Here is a 14,682-nt window from a genome sequence, read left to right as displayed (position 1 = left end):
GGCATGTGCTACTTCACTTGACTGCCTCCTTTTTTGTGGTTAGTCTTGTCAGAGGTCTATCAGCTTTGGTTTGCTAATCTTCTCTATTCTCTATTATTCTCTACGGAGTCTCCTCTGTCCCCTAGGCTGGAGTGCAGTGGCGTGATCTCAGCTCACTGCAACCTCCGCCTCCTGGGTTCACACCATTCTCCTGCCTCAGCCTCCGGAGTAGCTGGGCCTACAGGCGTCTGCCACCATGCCCGGCTAATTGTTTATATTTTTAGTAGACAGGATTTCACTGTGTTAGCCAGGATGGTCTCAATCTCCTGACCTGGTGATCTGCCCGCCTCGGCCTCCCAAAGTGCTGAGATTACAGGTGTGAGCCATCACGCCCAGCTGAGACAGAGTTTTGCTCTTTTCGCCCAGGCTGGAGTGCAATGGCATGATCTTGGCTCACTGCAACCTCTGTCTCCCAGGTTCAAGCAATTCTCCTGCCTCAGCCTCCCGAGTAGCTGGTATTACAGATGGCCACCACCACGCCAGGCTAATTTTTGTATTTTTAGTAGAGACAGGGTTTCACCGTGTTGGCAAGGCTGGTCTTGAACTCCCGACTTCGTGATCCGCCCTCCTCGGCCTCCCCAAGTGCTGTTATTACAGGCATGAGCCACCACCCTGCCTGGGTTTTCCATTACTTTTAAATAAATCATCTTGAGTTTTTTTTTTTTTTTTTTTTTTTTGAGACAGAGTCTCGGTCTGTCGCCAAGGCTGGAGGTCAGTGGCGCAATCTTGGCTCACTGCAACCTGCATCTCCTGGTTTCAAGCAATTCTCTGCCTCAGCCACCCGTGTAGCTGGGATTACAGGCACCTGCCACCACACCCGGCTAATTTTTTGTATTTTTAATAGAGATGGGGTTTCACCATCTTGGCTAGGCTGGTCTTCAACTCCTGACCTCGTGATCCACCCACCTTGGCCTCCCAAAGTGCTGGGATTACAGGCGTGAGCCACCGCACCTGGCTCATCTTGAATTTAATATCATCTTATTTATTTATTTATTTATTATTATTTTTCGAGATGGAGTCTCCCTCTTGTTGCCCAGGCTGGACTGCAATGGCATGATCTCAGCTCACTGCAGCCTCCACCACCTGGGTTCAAGTGATTCTCCTGCCTCAGCCTCCAGAGTAGCTGGGATCACAGGTGCCCGCCACCACGCCTGGCTAATTTTTGTATTTTTAGTTGAGATGGGGTTTTACCATGTTGGCCAGGCTGGTCTTGAACTACCTCAGGTGATCTGCCTGCCTCGGTCTCCCAAAGCACCCGGATTACAGGTGTGAGTCACTTCACCCGGCCCATATCATTTATTTTTAACCATTCCTATTTCCTGATAAATTATTATTATTATTATTATTTTTGAGATGGAGTCTTGCTGTGTCGCCCAGGCTAGAGTACAGTGACGCGATCTCAGCTTACTGCAACGTCCTGGGTTCAAGCGATTCTCCTGCCTCAGCCTCCCGAGTAGCTGGGATTACAGGTGCATGCCACTGTGCCTGGCTAATTTTTGTATTTTTAGTAGAGATGGGGTTTCACCATCCTGGACAGGCTAGTCTTGAACTCCTGACCTTGTGATCCACCCTCCTTGGCCTCCCCATTTCTTGATAAGTTCTATTAAAGATATAAATCTCCCACTAAGAACTATTTTATCTGGGTTTCACAAATTTTGATGTATTTTCATCCTTCAGTTCTACATACTTGTTAATTTCCTTTTTTACTTCTCTTTTTTTTTTTTTTTTTTTTTGAGGCGGAGTCTCGCTCTGTCGCCCAGGCTGGGGTGCAGTGGCCGGATCTCAGCTCACTGCAAACTCCGCCTCCTGGGTTTAAGCCATTCTCCTGCCTCAGCCTCCTGAGTAGCTGGGACTACAGGCGCCCGCCACCTCGCCCGGCTAGTTTTTTGTATTTTTTAGTAGAGACGGTGTTTCACCAGGTTAGCCAGGATGGTCTCGATCTCCTGACCTCGTGATCCGCCTGTCTTGGCCTCCCAAAGTGCTGGGATTACAGGCTTGAGCCCCCGCGCCCGGCCTCCTTTTTTACTTCTTTGTGATCATGGTATCTCCCCTGCTAGGTAAGTATCTTGTATGAGTTCTTATTTAACACAATACAACTCAAGAGCTTTGGTTTTATTTTGCTTTTTTTTTTGTACTTTTAGTTTCCCAAGGTTTTTTTTTTTTGTTTTTTTTTGTTTTTTTTTAGTGCTTTTTAAAAAAAACTTTGTGGCAATGTAGGCCAGGTGCAGTGGCTCACGCCTGTAATCCCAGCACTTTGGGAGGCCAAGGTGGGCAGATCACAAGGTCAGGAGTTCGAGACCAGCCTGGCCAGTATGGCGAAACACCGTCTCTACTAAAAATACAAAAATTAGCTGGGCAAGGTGGCGGGTGCCTGTAATCCCAGCTACTCAGGAGGGTGAGGCAGGAGAATTACTTGAACCCGGGAGGCGGAGGTTGTGGTGAGCCAAGATCATGCCACTGCATTCCAGCCTAGGCGACAGAACAAGACTCTATCTCAAAAAAATAATAATAATAATAAACTTTGTGGCAATGTAGTTACTGATTTGTAACTTCATCCTGTTGTGGTCAGAGAAGATCCTTTGTATGGTATCTGTCTTCTAAAATCTGCTGAGATTTGTTTTGTGGCCTAACATATGTTCTCTCCTGGAGACAGTCCAGTGGACACCTGAGAGGACGTGTGGCTTTGTGCTGTGAGATCCCAGTGTGGGCAGAGTCCACCTCTGGAAGGCCATTGAAGCCACCGGTTCATAGTCGCTTCTGCACACATTTTGCGGTGCCCTAAGGTAGTGTTTGTGCTGGCGCGCTCGGTGGGGTTTCATTGTGCTGATCATGAGGTTTCCTGTTGGCAGTGTGCCCGCCAGTGTAGAGCCGGTGGAGCAGCTGGGCTCAGCGCTGAGGTTTCGCCCTGGCTACAGCGACCCCATGTTAGGGTAAGTAAAGCCTGCAGGCTGGGTGCATCTTCCTGGCAAAGGTGACAAGAGGACTCGGTGGGGCCAGCGTGCATCTGGGGGACTGGGATGATTCGGTCATTGGGGTGGAGCCCAAGAAGCTGTCACCATATCTGACTGCTAGGACACTTGCTCCTTATGTTGTGAAGGTGTCTTCATTAGCGTGCTGGGGTGGTGGGGACGGGGGTGACTGCGGTCGCAGGTTGACAGTTGAAGGACCAGGAGTCGGGGTCACATTGCCCTAGATGCTGGGTTGAGTCAGCGGATGACTGATGGGTCCCAATAAGGGCAGGAGTGACAGAGAATGGGGCTGTACTGGGCATGTGATGATGGTAGATGGGGGTGGGTATATTGCGGTTGGACATTGGTGACAAGGGTGATGGTGATGGGGTGATGGTGCTGGCAAGCGCATGGTAGTGGGGTGATAACGGTGGGGAGAGGTCCTGGGATAACCAATGACGCCACAGTTTGTGTCAAGCTTTGTGGGTCGTGGTTACTGTGTCAGGACTCTTCTCTCAGGGAACCAAGGAGCAACCCCAGCCCCCAAGCCCCAGTCCCCTTGGCTGGGCTCCGGCCTGTGTTATTGCCATGGTAACAGGAGTTGTGACATCTTCCTGGAGGTGGAATGGGTGTGCAGCCACTAGGGCGGGCTTTCCTGGCTGAGTCTATTCCACTTGCTGTCTCCCCCCTGCCCTGGTGGATCTAGAAGCCATTTAAAGAAAAGTTCTGCCCAGGAGGGCAGGGTTGCCCCTTTGGAGGAAGAGACCTTGGGCTCTGGGCCTGGGTGGGGGGCTTGGGTTCTTGTTTTGCCCCATCCCATCCTATAGGCCCAGGCAGGTATGGGGCCTCACTGGCTACAGCAGAATCAGGGCAGGGTTCCTGTGCATGGAGGAGGGGAAGAAGTGCAGTTGTGCCCCTCCTCAACACCTCAGGGCTGGTTGGAGCCTGAGATCTCTACAGGCCTTCCCCTCCGTGTCCAGGAGCCCAGAAGCGGCTGGCTGTCCTGCCCCGAGGCCCAGGATCGTGGGCTTTCAGATGGCCCCGTGGGAGATGCCTACGCCCAGCCTGTGTGGGCCTGGAGGCAGTCCAGGAGTGGGCCTCGTCCTGAGGACAGTGGGCATCACGGAGGGTCCTGGGAGTGCTGGGGACTGAATGGTGTTTTAGGAAGACCACACTGGCTGCTCTGTGGAAGATGGAAAGAGCAGATGGGGCGGGTGTGGGAGGTGGAAAGTCGTTTCTGTAGGAGATGGCCTTAGGCGGCATCCTGGCCAGAGGCACTGGAGGCCAGAGAGAGCCAGAGCTTGGAGGGGAGAGGTGAGGATGGAGACATACATTCAGCAGCTCCCTCAAGGGAGGGTGTGGAGGGAGTGGGAAGGACCTGGGGCTGGACACTGGACAAAGGCAGGCTTGCGGTGAAGTGCAGTGTGGAATGGAGATTTCACACCATGGAGTCCATGGCACCCTGGGCAAGAGCCAGGCAGTGGAGCAGACTGAAGAGCGGTTGGAAATTGTATGCTGGTCGCAGGCAACTCCTTGGAGAGTTTTGGCCGTGAATGGATGAGGAGTAAGACAGGCATTGAAGCTGGGCACAGTGCCACACTCCTGTAGTCCCAGCTACTTGGGAGGCTGAGGCAGGAGGATCACTAGAGGCCAGGAGTTCAGGGGTACAGTGAGCTATAATCCTGCCTGGGAGTAATCCCTGCACTCCAGCCTGGGCGACATAGCAAGACCCCGTGGATTTTTATTTTTTATTTTTATTTTTTAAGGGAGGCCAGGTGTGGTGGCTAATGCGTATAATCCCAGCACTTTAGGAGGCTGACACGGACAGATCACCTGAGGCCAGGAGTTCAAGACCAGCCTGGACAACATGGTGAAACCCCATCTCTACTAAAAATACAAAAATTAGCCGGGCATATTGGCAGGTGCCTGTAATTCCAATACTCTGTAGGCTGAGGCAGGAGAATCACTTGAACCCAGGAGGCAAAGGTTGCCGTGAGCCGAGATCGCGCCACTGCACTCCAGTGTGGGCGACAGAGTAAGAGTCCGTCTCAAAAACAACAACAAAAAAGGGAGTTGGAGATTCCATGTGAAGGGTTTCTTGTGGTGTGTTTGTTTGTTTTTTTTTTCTTCCAATGGTAGCGATTTGAGCTGGGACAGCAGAGAGGAGACAGTGCGGAACAAGCTCCCAGAGGGGCATAGGAGGAGGAGTGGCTTCCTGGGGTTGTGGCAACAGGGAGGTGACTGGGGCCAGCTCAGCTGCACCTGTGACTCCCCAAGGTATGCGTGTGGGACCTGTTCTGTTAGCCCAGCTGCCGCCGTGGTGTGCACGGCACTGGGCCTCGTGTGCTGTGTGCTTGGTGCGCCCTGCTGCCTCCTGCCCCAGGCTATTTTGCCCATGCACTGAGAAGAGCAGGTGACTGGAGTGATGCTCCCCATCCCGCACCTCCTGTCATCCCTTGTCCTCTGCTTTGTTCTGAGCCCCAGCTCATGCCTAGGACCTGCTTTATAAAGGTGCAGAAGCCGGGCGCGGTGGCTCACGCCTGTAATCCCAGCACTTTGGGAGGCCGAGGCGGGCGGATCACAAGGTCAGGAGATCGAGACCACGGTGAAACCCCGTCTCTACTAAAAATACAAAAAATTAGCCGGGCGCGGTGGCGGGCGCCTGTAGTCCCAGCTACTCCGGAGGCTGAGGCAGGAGAATGGCGTGAACCCGGGAGGCGGAGCTTGCAGTGAGCCGAGATGGCGCCACTGCACTCCAGCCTGGGCGACAGAGTGAGACTCCGTCTCAAAAAAAAAAAAAAAAAAAAAAAAAGGTGCAGGAGCAAAAGAAGTGGGTGCTGGGAGGAGAGCGAGGACAGGGTCATCAGTGACTCCTCTCTTTTGAACACTCTCAGGTGGCTGCCTGTCTGGCTCCCAAGGAGACATCCTCTGCTGGGCATACGTGTGCTGCCTACTTGGCCAAGGGCACTGTTTGTCCACTGGAGAGTTGGCTCCTTGGTGAGGGTCTGGCTCCTGCTGTCAAGGCCATGGCCAGGAGCTCAGGAGAAGCCAGGCAGGGGAAAGACCCCAGGCCAGGGGCCCCACCCAGCTCTGCCCCACTCCCTGCCACTGACCCCTCCTCCTCTTCTTATTTTGGGACCCTTGCCTCTGACTGTCTCCCTCTGGGCTTTTTTTTTTTGAGATGGAGCGTCTGTCCTGTTGCCCAGGCTGGAGTACAGTGGCACAATCTCTGCTCACTGCAACCTCCGCCTCCTGGGTTCAAGCCATTCTCCTGCCTCAGCTTCCTGAGTAGCTGGGATTACAGGTGTTGGCCACTATGCCCGGCTAATTTTTGTATTTTTAGTAGAGATGGGGTTTCACCATGTTGGCCAGACTTCTCTCGAGCTCCTGACTTCATGATTTGCCCGCCTCAGCCTCCCAAAATGCTGGGATTACAGGCGTGAGCCACCGTGCCTGACCTGGGCTACTTTTTGACTTTTCTAGGCATGAGGCAGCAGGCTGGAGCCTGGATTCAGATGGGTCCACATATGCCTGGCCCAGAACCCCTGCCGCAGGAGGATGCCACCCATGGCAGGGGTTATAGTGTGGCCCTGTTTGTGGGCTCAGGGTTGGCCCAGGTCTTCTGCCCCCTAGACTTTGGCAAGTGAATCTCTGTTTAATGGTGAGTGGCTCCAGCCATTCATGGCTTGTTCACTCCCTAGAGCTTCCTTAGTCTCCTGGTTGTTTTGGGTCCTGCCCTCATGTCCTCTTCCCAGCTCCTTGCACTCACGGGACTGTCAGGCAAGACTGTTGGGTTTCTAAGCACCGAGTGGCAGAAGCTCTGGCTGCAGACCCCAAGGAGGCCACCATTGACCCTCTGCCATGACTCCACTGCCACAGTGCAGGGGAAAGGGAGAGAGGCCCATTAGGCAAGGTGTGGCCACAGCCGCTGTGCTACCTCCCAGCCCTCAAAGCGTCCTTTTTGTGGTTCTCAGGCCCTCTGTGGTACAGCCTGTCTGGGGCCTTGCTGACACCATGGGGGTAGTGTGGGTATCCCAGGTCCAGAGCCAGCCTGTTCGCTGTCAGGCTTCTGAGCCCACGCCAAGCCATCGCATCCCCTGTGACTTGCACGTATACGCCCAGATGGCCTGAAGTAACTGAAGAATCACAAAAGAAGTGCAAATGCCCTGCCTCGCCTTAACTGATAACATTCCACCATAAAAGAAGTGAAAATGGCCAAGCCTTGCCTTAAGGGATGATATTATCTTGTGAAATTCCTTTTCCTGGCTCATCCTGGCTCAAAAAGCTCCCCCACTGAGCACCTTGTAACCCCCACTCCTGCCCGTCAGAGAACAACCCCCCTTTGACTGTAATTTTCCTTTACCTACCCAAATCCTATAAAACAGCCCCACACTTATCTCCCTTTGCTGACTCTCTTTTCGGACTCAGCCCGCCTGCACCCAGGTGAAATAAACAGCCATGTTGCTCACACAAAGCCTGTTTGGTGGTCTCTTCACACGGACGCGCATGACATTCACAGTCTAAGGTTTGGAGCCTTCCATTTCTTGGAGGCCCCCCAATTCTCCCCAGACCCTACAATCCTGCCCGAACTCCCTGCCAGGGTGGCTGCTTCTCTGCCTTCTGTTCTCTCCTGCTTGGGCTGACTCTGTCTTTTGAGCTTGGCCCCAGCCTTGGGCCTTTGGAGACCCCATTCCTTCCTCTCAGAGGCGTGGTTCCTTTGGTACTGTAGCCATGTGTGGCCTTGGACCCTAGGCCCACTCTGCAACCACCCCTTGAATTTGCTTGGTTTTCTAAGGTTACCACGCCTGGATGTTCTGCCAGGAGCTACCATGGGGTCCCTGAGTGAATTTATTCATTTACCCGTCCGATATTTATTGATTCATTCACAAGATTGTTTAAAAAAATTTTTTTATTGAGCACTCACCATATGGTAGGCACTGGAAGTACAGTGGTGGCTGAAAGCTGTATTGGATGATAATGGTACAAAGCAGGGGCAAGATGTAGTTGATCAAATGCTCACACACAACAGAGTGTCTGTTTATGAACTGAGGTAGAAAGGAATTTAATTCCATGTGGGCATGTGCTGAGGGGCCTGGCCTCTTCTGCATGGTGGGGAAGGTGCTCCTGAGGAAGTGACACTTTGAGCTGAGGCCTGAGGGGTGAGCAGAAATGAGTTAGGTGTGGATGAGATGAAAAGAGGAAAGGGCTGAGCTGGCAGGAGGATCTGCATATACAAAGGCCTTGAGTAGGACACAGCATGGTGCTTTCAAAGCTGAAAGGAGGGGAATGGGACTGAGCACAGAGGTTGAAGGAGAGGGGCCAGTTCCAGACCACACATGACTTTGTGGGCCTAATAGGGAGTTTTATTTTATTTAAAATGTTAATTAAAGGTCGGGCACGGTGGCTCATGCCTGTAATCCCAGCACTTTGGGAGGCCAAGGTGGGCAGATCACCTGAGGTCAGGAGTTCGAGACCAGCCTGGCCAATATGGTAAAGCCCCATCTCTACTAAAAATACACAAATTAGCCAGGTGTGGTGGCGTACGCCTGTAGTTCCAGTTTCTCTGGAGGCTGAGGTATGAGAATCACTTGAAACCTGGGAGGTGGAGGTTGCAGTGAGCTGAGATCACACCACTGCACTCCAGCCCTATGACAGAGAAAGACTCTGTCTCAAAAAAATAAATAAATAAAATAATAAAATAAAATTTTAATTAAATATTAAAATCTAGCCTGGGCAACACAGTGAGACCCTGTCTCTACAAAAAATAAAAAAAATAGCCGAGTGTGGTGGTGCGTGCCTGTGGTTCCAGCTACTTGGGGGACTGAGGTGGAAGGATCACTTGAGCCTGGGAGTTTGAGGCTGCAGTGAGCTGTGATTGTGCCACTGCACTCCAGCCTGGGCAACAAAGTGAGACCCCACCTCAAAAAAAAAAATTTCCTTTATTATAAGTTTCAGTGTCTGGTGAGATAAATCTTCTTCTTCTTCTTCTTCTTCTTTTTTTTTTTTTTTGACAGATTCTCACTCAGTCTCCCAGGCAGGAGCAAGCTTCCCGAGTAGCTGGGATTACAGGTGCGTGCCACCATGCCTGGCTAATTTTTGATTTTTTTGATAGGTAAAGACGGAGTTTTGCCATGTTGCCCAGGCTGGTCTCGAACTCCTGGGCTCAAGCTTCCCCAAAGCCCCGGCCTCCCAAAGTACTGAGATTACAGGTGTGAGCCACAGCACGTGGCCTCTTTTCTTCTTTTATTGTCAACTATAATACGTATACAGGAAAGCACAGGTACACACACTCTATTTAACATGTAATTATAAAGCAAATTCCTTTGTAATCCCAAGAGCTACAGGAGCCACAGCTGGCGTTGGAGTAGGGGGTGACATGATGGACCCTGCAGGGTGGCCGGAGAACAGGGGAGACAGACTGGAGAGAGTGCTGGTGGGAGAGGAGGAGCTGAAGGGATAGGCTGGACTTTGCTCGCTGTGGTGTGTCAGCCAGGGCCCCAGGGTCGCCCTCTAGGCCTAGTTGGATGCAGAAGCTCCTCCTGGAGGCTGGTGGAACAGGACTGGTGGGTTAGGTGGAAGTGGGGGTGGGGGTGCTGCTGAGTTAGAGTGTGGTTGGGGCCCACAGAGGCTGGGGTGGCTCTTGGACTCCCTAGTGGCCAGGCTGCATTCCGAGGCCAGGCCCCGCAGGCTCCGCTCAGAGAGGCAGCTCTGGGAGGCAGCTGGGGCACCTCTGCTTCCCCTCCTCTCTGGCCCCCACCCCTTGGCTCCTTGGCTGCTAGCCCGCTACTGGGTGGGGCCATCCTGTGTCTTTAAGAGGGTGGAACGGGGCCTCGCGTCTGTGCTTCCTGTGGCCGACGTCATCTGGAGGAGATTTGCTTTCCTTTTCTCCAAAAGGGGAGGAAGTTGAAACTGAGTGGCCCACGATGGGAAGAGGGGAAGCCCAGGGGTACAGGAGGCCTCTGGGTGAAGGCAGAGGCTAATATGGGGTGAGCTTGGGCCCCATGCTGCGTGTGTGTGTGAGAGACAGACACTGAGAGAGCTCTGGAGGGATGATAACGGCCTTGCGGTCGCGTGTCATTGATGGCGTGTGAATGTGTGTGCGTTTCTCCATTCCTGCCTCTGGTTGGGCAGGAAGACACCTATAGTCTGCTGGTCCTGTCTTAGGGCTTTGTCCTGGATGGCCTGGGGCTGATGGCTCCTGCTTTGAGAGTCCTGAGGGGTGCTTTTGAGCCCGGAGTCTTTAGCTCTGTCCCTGGCTGTGTTGTGGGGCCCTGCTGAAGTTGTGCAGCCCCAGGGCGGGGAAGGGGGGAACCCACACCCTCCTTGGGCCTCTGTGGGGCAGAGGCTGAGGGGATGCCCTACAACTCTGGAGTTTTTGAATGCGTTTGATGCAGTTACCAAGCATTTGCCTTTTGTTAGAATAAAGCTTGGGTTGGGCATGGTGGCTGACACCTTTTTAAAAACTTACTATTTTTTATTTTTTTGGAGATGGAGTCTCGCTCTGTCACCCAGGCTGGAGTGCAGTGGTGCGATCTCGGATCACTGCAACCTCTGCCTCGTGGGTTCACGTGATTCTCCTGCCTCAGCCTCCAGAGTAGCTGGAACTACAGGCACGTGCCACCACCCCGGCTAATTCTTTTTTTTTTTGTATTTTTTTTTTTTTTTTTTTTTTTTTTGAGACGGAGTCTCGCTCTGCCGCCCAGGCTGGAGTGCAGTGGCCGGATCTCAGCTCACTGCAAGCTCCGCCTCCCGGGTTCACGCCATTCTCCTGCCTCAGCCTCCTGAGTAGCTGGGACTACAGGCGCCTGCCACCGCGCCCGGCTAGTTTTTTGTATTTTTTAGTAGAGACGGGGTTTCACCGTGTTAGCCAGGATGGTCTCGATCTCCTGACCTCGTGATCCGCCCATCTCGGCCTCCCAAAGTGCTGGGATTACAGGCTTGAGCCACCGCGCCCGGCCTTTTTTTGTATTTTAGTAGAGATGGGGTTTCACTATGTTGCCCAGGCTGGTCTCAAATTCCTGACCCCAGGCGACTGCTTTGGCCTCCCAAAGTGTTAGGATTACAGGCGTGAACCACTGCTCCTGGCCTATTTATTTTATTTTATTTTATTTTATTTTATTTTTTTTGAGACGGAGTCTTGCTCTGCCACCCAGGCTGGGGTGCAGTGGCCGGATCTCAGCTCACTGCAAGCTCCGCCTCCCAGGTTTACGCCATTCTCCTGCCTCAGCCTCCCGAGTAGCTGGGACTACAGGTGCCCGCCACCTCACCCGGCTACTTTTTTGTATTTTTTAGTAGAGAGGGGTTTCACCGTGTTAGCCAGGATGGTCTCGATCTCCTGACCTCGTGATCCGCCCGTCTCGGCCTCCCAAAGTGCTGGGATTACAGGCTTGAGCCACCGCGCCCGGCCTATTTATTTTATTTTTTATTTTTTTGAGATGGAGTCTCCCTCTGTCACTCACTCTGGGGTGCAGTGGCGCCATCTTAGCTCACTGCAACCTCCACCTCCTGGGTTCAAGCGATTCTCCTGCCTCAGTCTCCTGAGTAGCTGGGACTACAGTCTTGTGCCACTACGCCCGGCTAATTTTTGTGTTTTTAGTAGAGTCAGGGTTTCACCATGTTGGCCAGGGTAGTCTAGAACTCCTGACCTCGAGTGATATGCCCACCTCGGCCTCTCAAAGTGTTGGGATCAAGGGCGTGAACCACCGCACCTGGCCAGTTTTTATTTTTATTTTTTATTTATTTTTATTTTTTATTTTTTTTTTTTGAGACGGAGTCTTGCTCTGTCGCCCAGGCTGGGGTGCAGTGGCCGGATCTCAGCTCACTGCAAGCTCCGCCTCCCGGGTTTATGCCATTCTCCTGCCTCAGCCTCCCGAGTAGCTGGGACTACAGGCGCCCGCCACCTCACCCGGCTACTTTTTTGTATTTTTTAGTAGAGAGGGGTTTCACCGTGTTAGCCAGGATGGTCTTGATCTCCTGACCTCACGATCCGCCCATCTCGGCCTCCCAAAGTGCTGAGATTACAGGCTTGAGCCACCTCGCCCGGCCTATTTTTTATTTATTTACTTTTCTGAGACGGAGTTTCGCTTTTGTTGCCTAGGCTGGAGTGCAATGGTGTGATCTCGGCCTACTGCAATCTCTGCCTCCCCGGGTTCAAGAGATTCTCCTGCATAAGCCTCCCAAGTAGCTGGGATTGCAAGCACCCGCCATCATGCCCGGCTAATTTTTTTTGTACTTTCTTGAACTCCAGATCTCAGGTGATCCGCCTGCCTCGGCCTCCCAAAGTGCTGGGATTATAGATGTGAGCCACCGCGCCCAGCTGTTTTTTATTTATTTATTTATTTTTTGAGACGAGTCTCTGTTGCCCAGGCTGGAGTACAGTGGCCGGATCTCAGCTCACTGCAAGCTCCGCCTCCTGGGTTTACACCATTCTCCTGCCTCAGCCTCCTGAGTAGCTGGGACTACAGGCGCCCGCCACGTCGCCTGGCTAGTTTTTTGTATTTTTTAGTAGAGACGGGGTTTCACTGGGTTAGCCAGGATGGTCTCAATCTCCTGACCTGGTGATCCGCCCGTCTTGGCCTCCCAAAGTGCTGGGATTACAGGCTTGAGCCACCGTGCCCAGCCCGCTTTTTATTTTTTAAAACCTTTTATCATCCAGCACAAAATGTCAGGCTAACAGTTTTTTTTTTGTTTTTTGTTTTTCTTTTTTTTTTTCGAGACAGATTCTCACTCTGTCTCCCAGGCTGGAATGCAGTGGCGCGATCTTGGCTCACTACAACCTCTACCTCCTGGGTTCAAGCAATTCTCCTGCCTCAGCCTCCTGAGTAGCTGGGATTACAGGCGTGCACCACCACGACCGGCTAATTTTTGTATTTTTAGTAGAGACGGGGTTTCGCCATGTTGGCCAGGCTGGTCTCAAACTCCTAAGCTCGTGATCCACCCACCTTGGCCTCCCAAAGTGTTGGGATTATAGGCATGAGTCACAGCGCCTGGCCGGCCATGATGACAGTTTTAATCCCAGCACTTTGAGAGGCCGAGGAGGGAAGATAGCTTGAGGCCAGGAGTTGGAAACCAGTTAGGTAACATAGTGAGACCCCTGTCTCTACAAAAATAAATGTGGTAGTGCATGCCTGTGGTTCCAGCTACTGGGGAGGCTGAGGTGGGGGAATCACTTCAGCCTGGGAGGTGGAGGCTGCAGTGAACTGTGATCACACTACTGCACTCCAACCTGGGCGACAGAGCGAGACCCCGTCTCAAAAAATAAATTGAAAAAGAGAAGAATGAAGCTTGGCCTCTGCAAACACGGCAGGGTGGCTAGTAAGGGGCTCTGTCTGCACTTGGAAGTCAGGTTTTTTTTTTTTTTTTTTTTTTTTTTTTTTTTTGAGACAGAGTTTTGCTTCTGTCTCCAGGCTGGTATGCAGTGGTGTGATCTCAGCTCACTGCAACCTCTGCCTCTCAGGTTCAAGCAATTCTCCTGCCTCAACCTCCCAAGTAGCAGGGATTACAGGCACCTGTCACCGTGCCTGGCTAATTTTTGTATTTTTAGTAGAGATAGGGTTTCACCATGTTGGCTAGGCTGGTTTCGAACTCCAGACCTCAGGTAATCCGCCCTCCTCGGCCTCCCAAAGTGCTGGGATTGTAGGCATGAGCCACCGCCCCCGCCTAGAAGTCAATTTTGGTGAACTTCCCAGCCCAGGCTTGCTTTCTCAAAGGGCAGGCCCTCTGACCTCCTGCCTCCAGGCTTCTGTGTCCTCCCCTTGGCTCTTGGCCCTTTCACCTGTAGAAGTGGCCGAGCAGGCCAGAGGTGGGGGACCCAGGGGTGTGTGTGACCCCTGGCACAGTGCTTGGCACACAGCAAGCTTGCAGGCAGAGGCAACTGTCCTTATCACTCAGGGGCCAGCCTCCCAACCCTGGGGCTGTCGTGGAGTGCAGGGGAACACTAGGGGCCTCCTGTTCCGGCCACACTGGCCTCTACCCTCCTGGGGCTTCTCTCTCTCTTCACCCCGTGCTTCCTGAGCCATTTTACCTTCACTGTCTGCCTCTTACACTAGACTGTGGGGCTCCCAGAGGCCGGGGCTGGCTGTCTTGCCCACTGTTAAGTTTTTTGACTCAAATCACAGTGCCTGACTGTGGCATGTGCCCTATACCCATCTCCTCATCACTTGGTTGTGAGGTGGACAAGATAGATGTATGTGTGTGGGGTGGGACTTGAGCTTCCTCCCATGCCTCTGAGGGTGGGACAAGCGGGGCAGACCCGGGGCAAGATGGTTATAGAGACTCACATATACCCCAGTTTACACACAAGGAAACAGATTGAAACAGGTGCAGGCCACCCAACAAGGAAGTAGCTGTATCTGTATTGCCCAGACCCCTTCTGGCAAGAGGGGGGTGCCCTGGGAAGGGGTGGAGTGTGGATGCTGGTCTCGGGGGAGGGTCGAGGGGCCCCAGGTCACATCCAGCTCTTTGGCAGGTTCGGAGCAACCTTGGCCGTTGGCCTGACCATCTTTGTGCTGTCTGTCGTCGCTATCATCATCTGCTTCACCTGCTCCTGCTGCTGCCTGTACAAGACGTGCCGCCGACCACGTCGTAAGTGTGCCTACCCTGCTCCACGGTGACCCCCTGGGATGGCAAGGGGAGCTGACCAGGCCCTGCTTTGGCTAAGCTGGAGGGATGGGTGGCAAGCCTGGCCCTAATACCT

At 52.8% G+C, this 14,682-nt stretch overlaps 1 protein-coding gene across 13 annotated transcripts in view; it reads left to right on the top strand.

The window, feature by feature from the left end:
• SHISA5 (shisa family member 5) overlaps positions 1 to 14,682 on the top strand; it is a 37,518-nt gene that overhangs the window by 21,204 nt on the left and 1,632 nt on the right. For 4 of the 13 annotated variants that reach the window (XR_012431101.1, XR_274632.4, XM_005547027.4 and 1 more), the window contains exons 3-4: positions 2,889 to 2,969; positions 14,455 to 14,570. Coding sequence is in view for 7 of the 13 variants with exons in the window: in XM_005547027.4 (XP_005547084.1) it covers positions 2,889 to 2,969; positions 14,455 to 14,570 (197 nt within the window). In the remaining 6 variants the exon portion in view is untranslated. Of the gene's footprint in view, positions 1 to 2,888; positions 2,970 to 5,126; positions 5,526 to 5,800; positions 5,930 to 6,470; positions 7,462 to 9,861; positions 9,974 to 14,454; positions 14,571 to 14,682 lie in introns of those variants that run through there. The other 9 variants (XR_001488761.3, XR_012431104.1, XM_015445850.3 and 6 more) reach the window with 6 other exon arrangements.

Source organism: Macaca fascicularis, chromosome 2 (genome assembly GCF_037993035.2).
Source record: "Macaca fascicularis isolate 582-1 chromosome 2, T2T-MFA8v1.1".
Lineage (NCBI taxonomy): Eukaryota > Metazoa > Chordata > Mammalia > Primates > Cercopithecidae > Macaca > Macaca fascicularis.
Note: the sequence above shows the minus strand (reverse complement) of the source record. Positions and strands in the feature narration are given on the sequence as shown.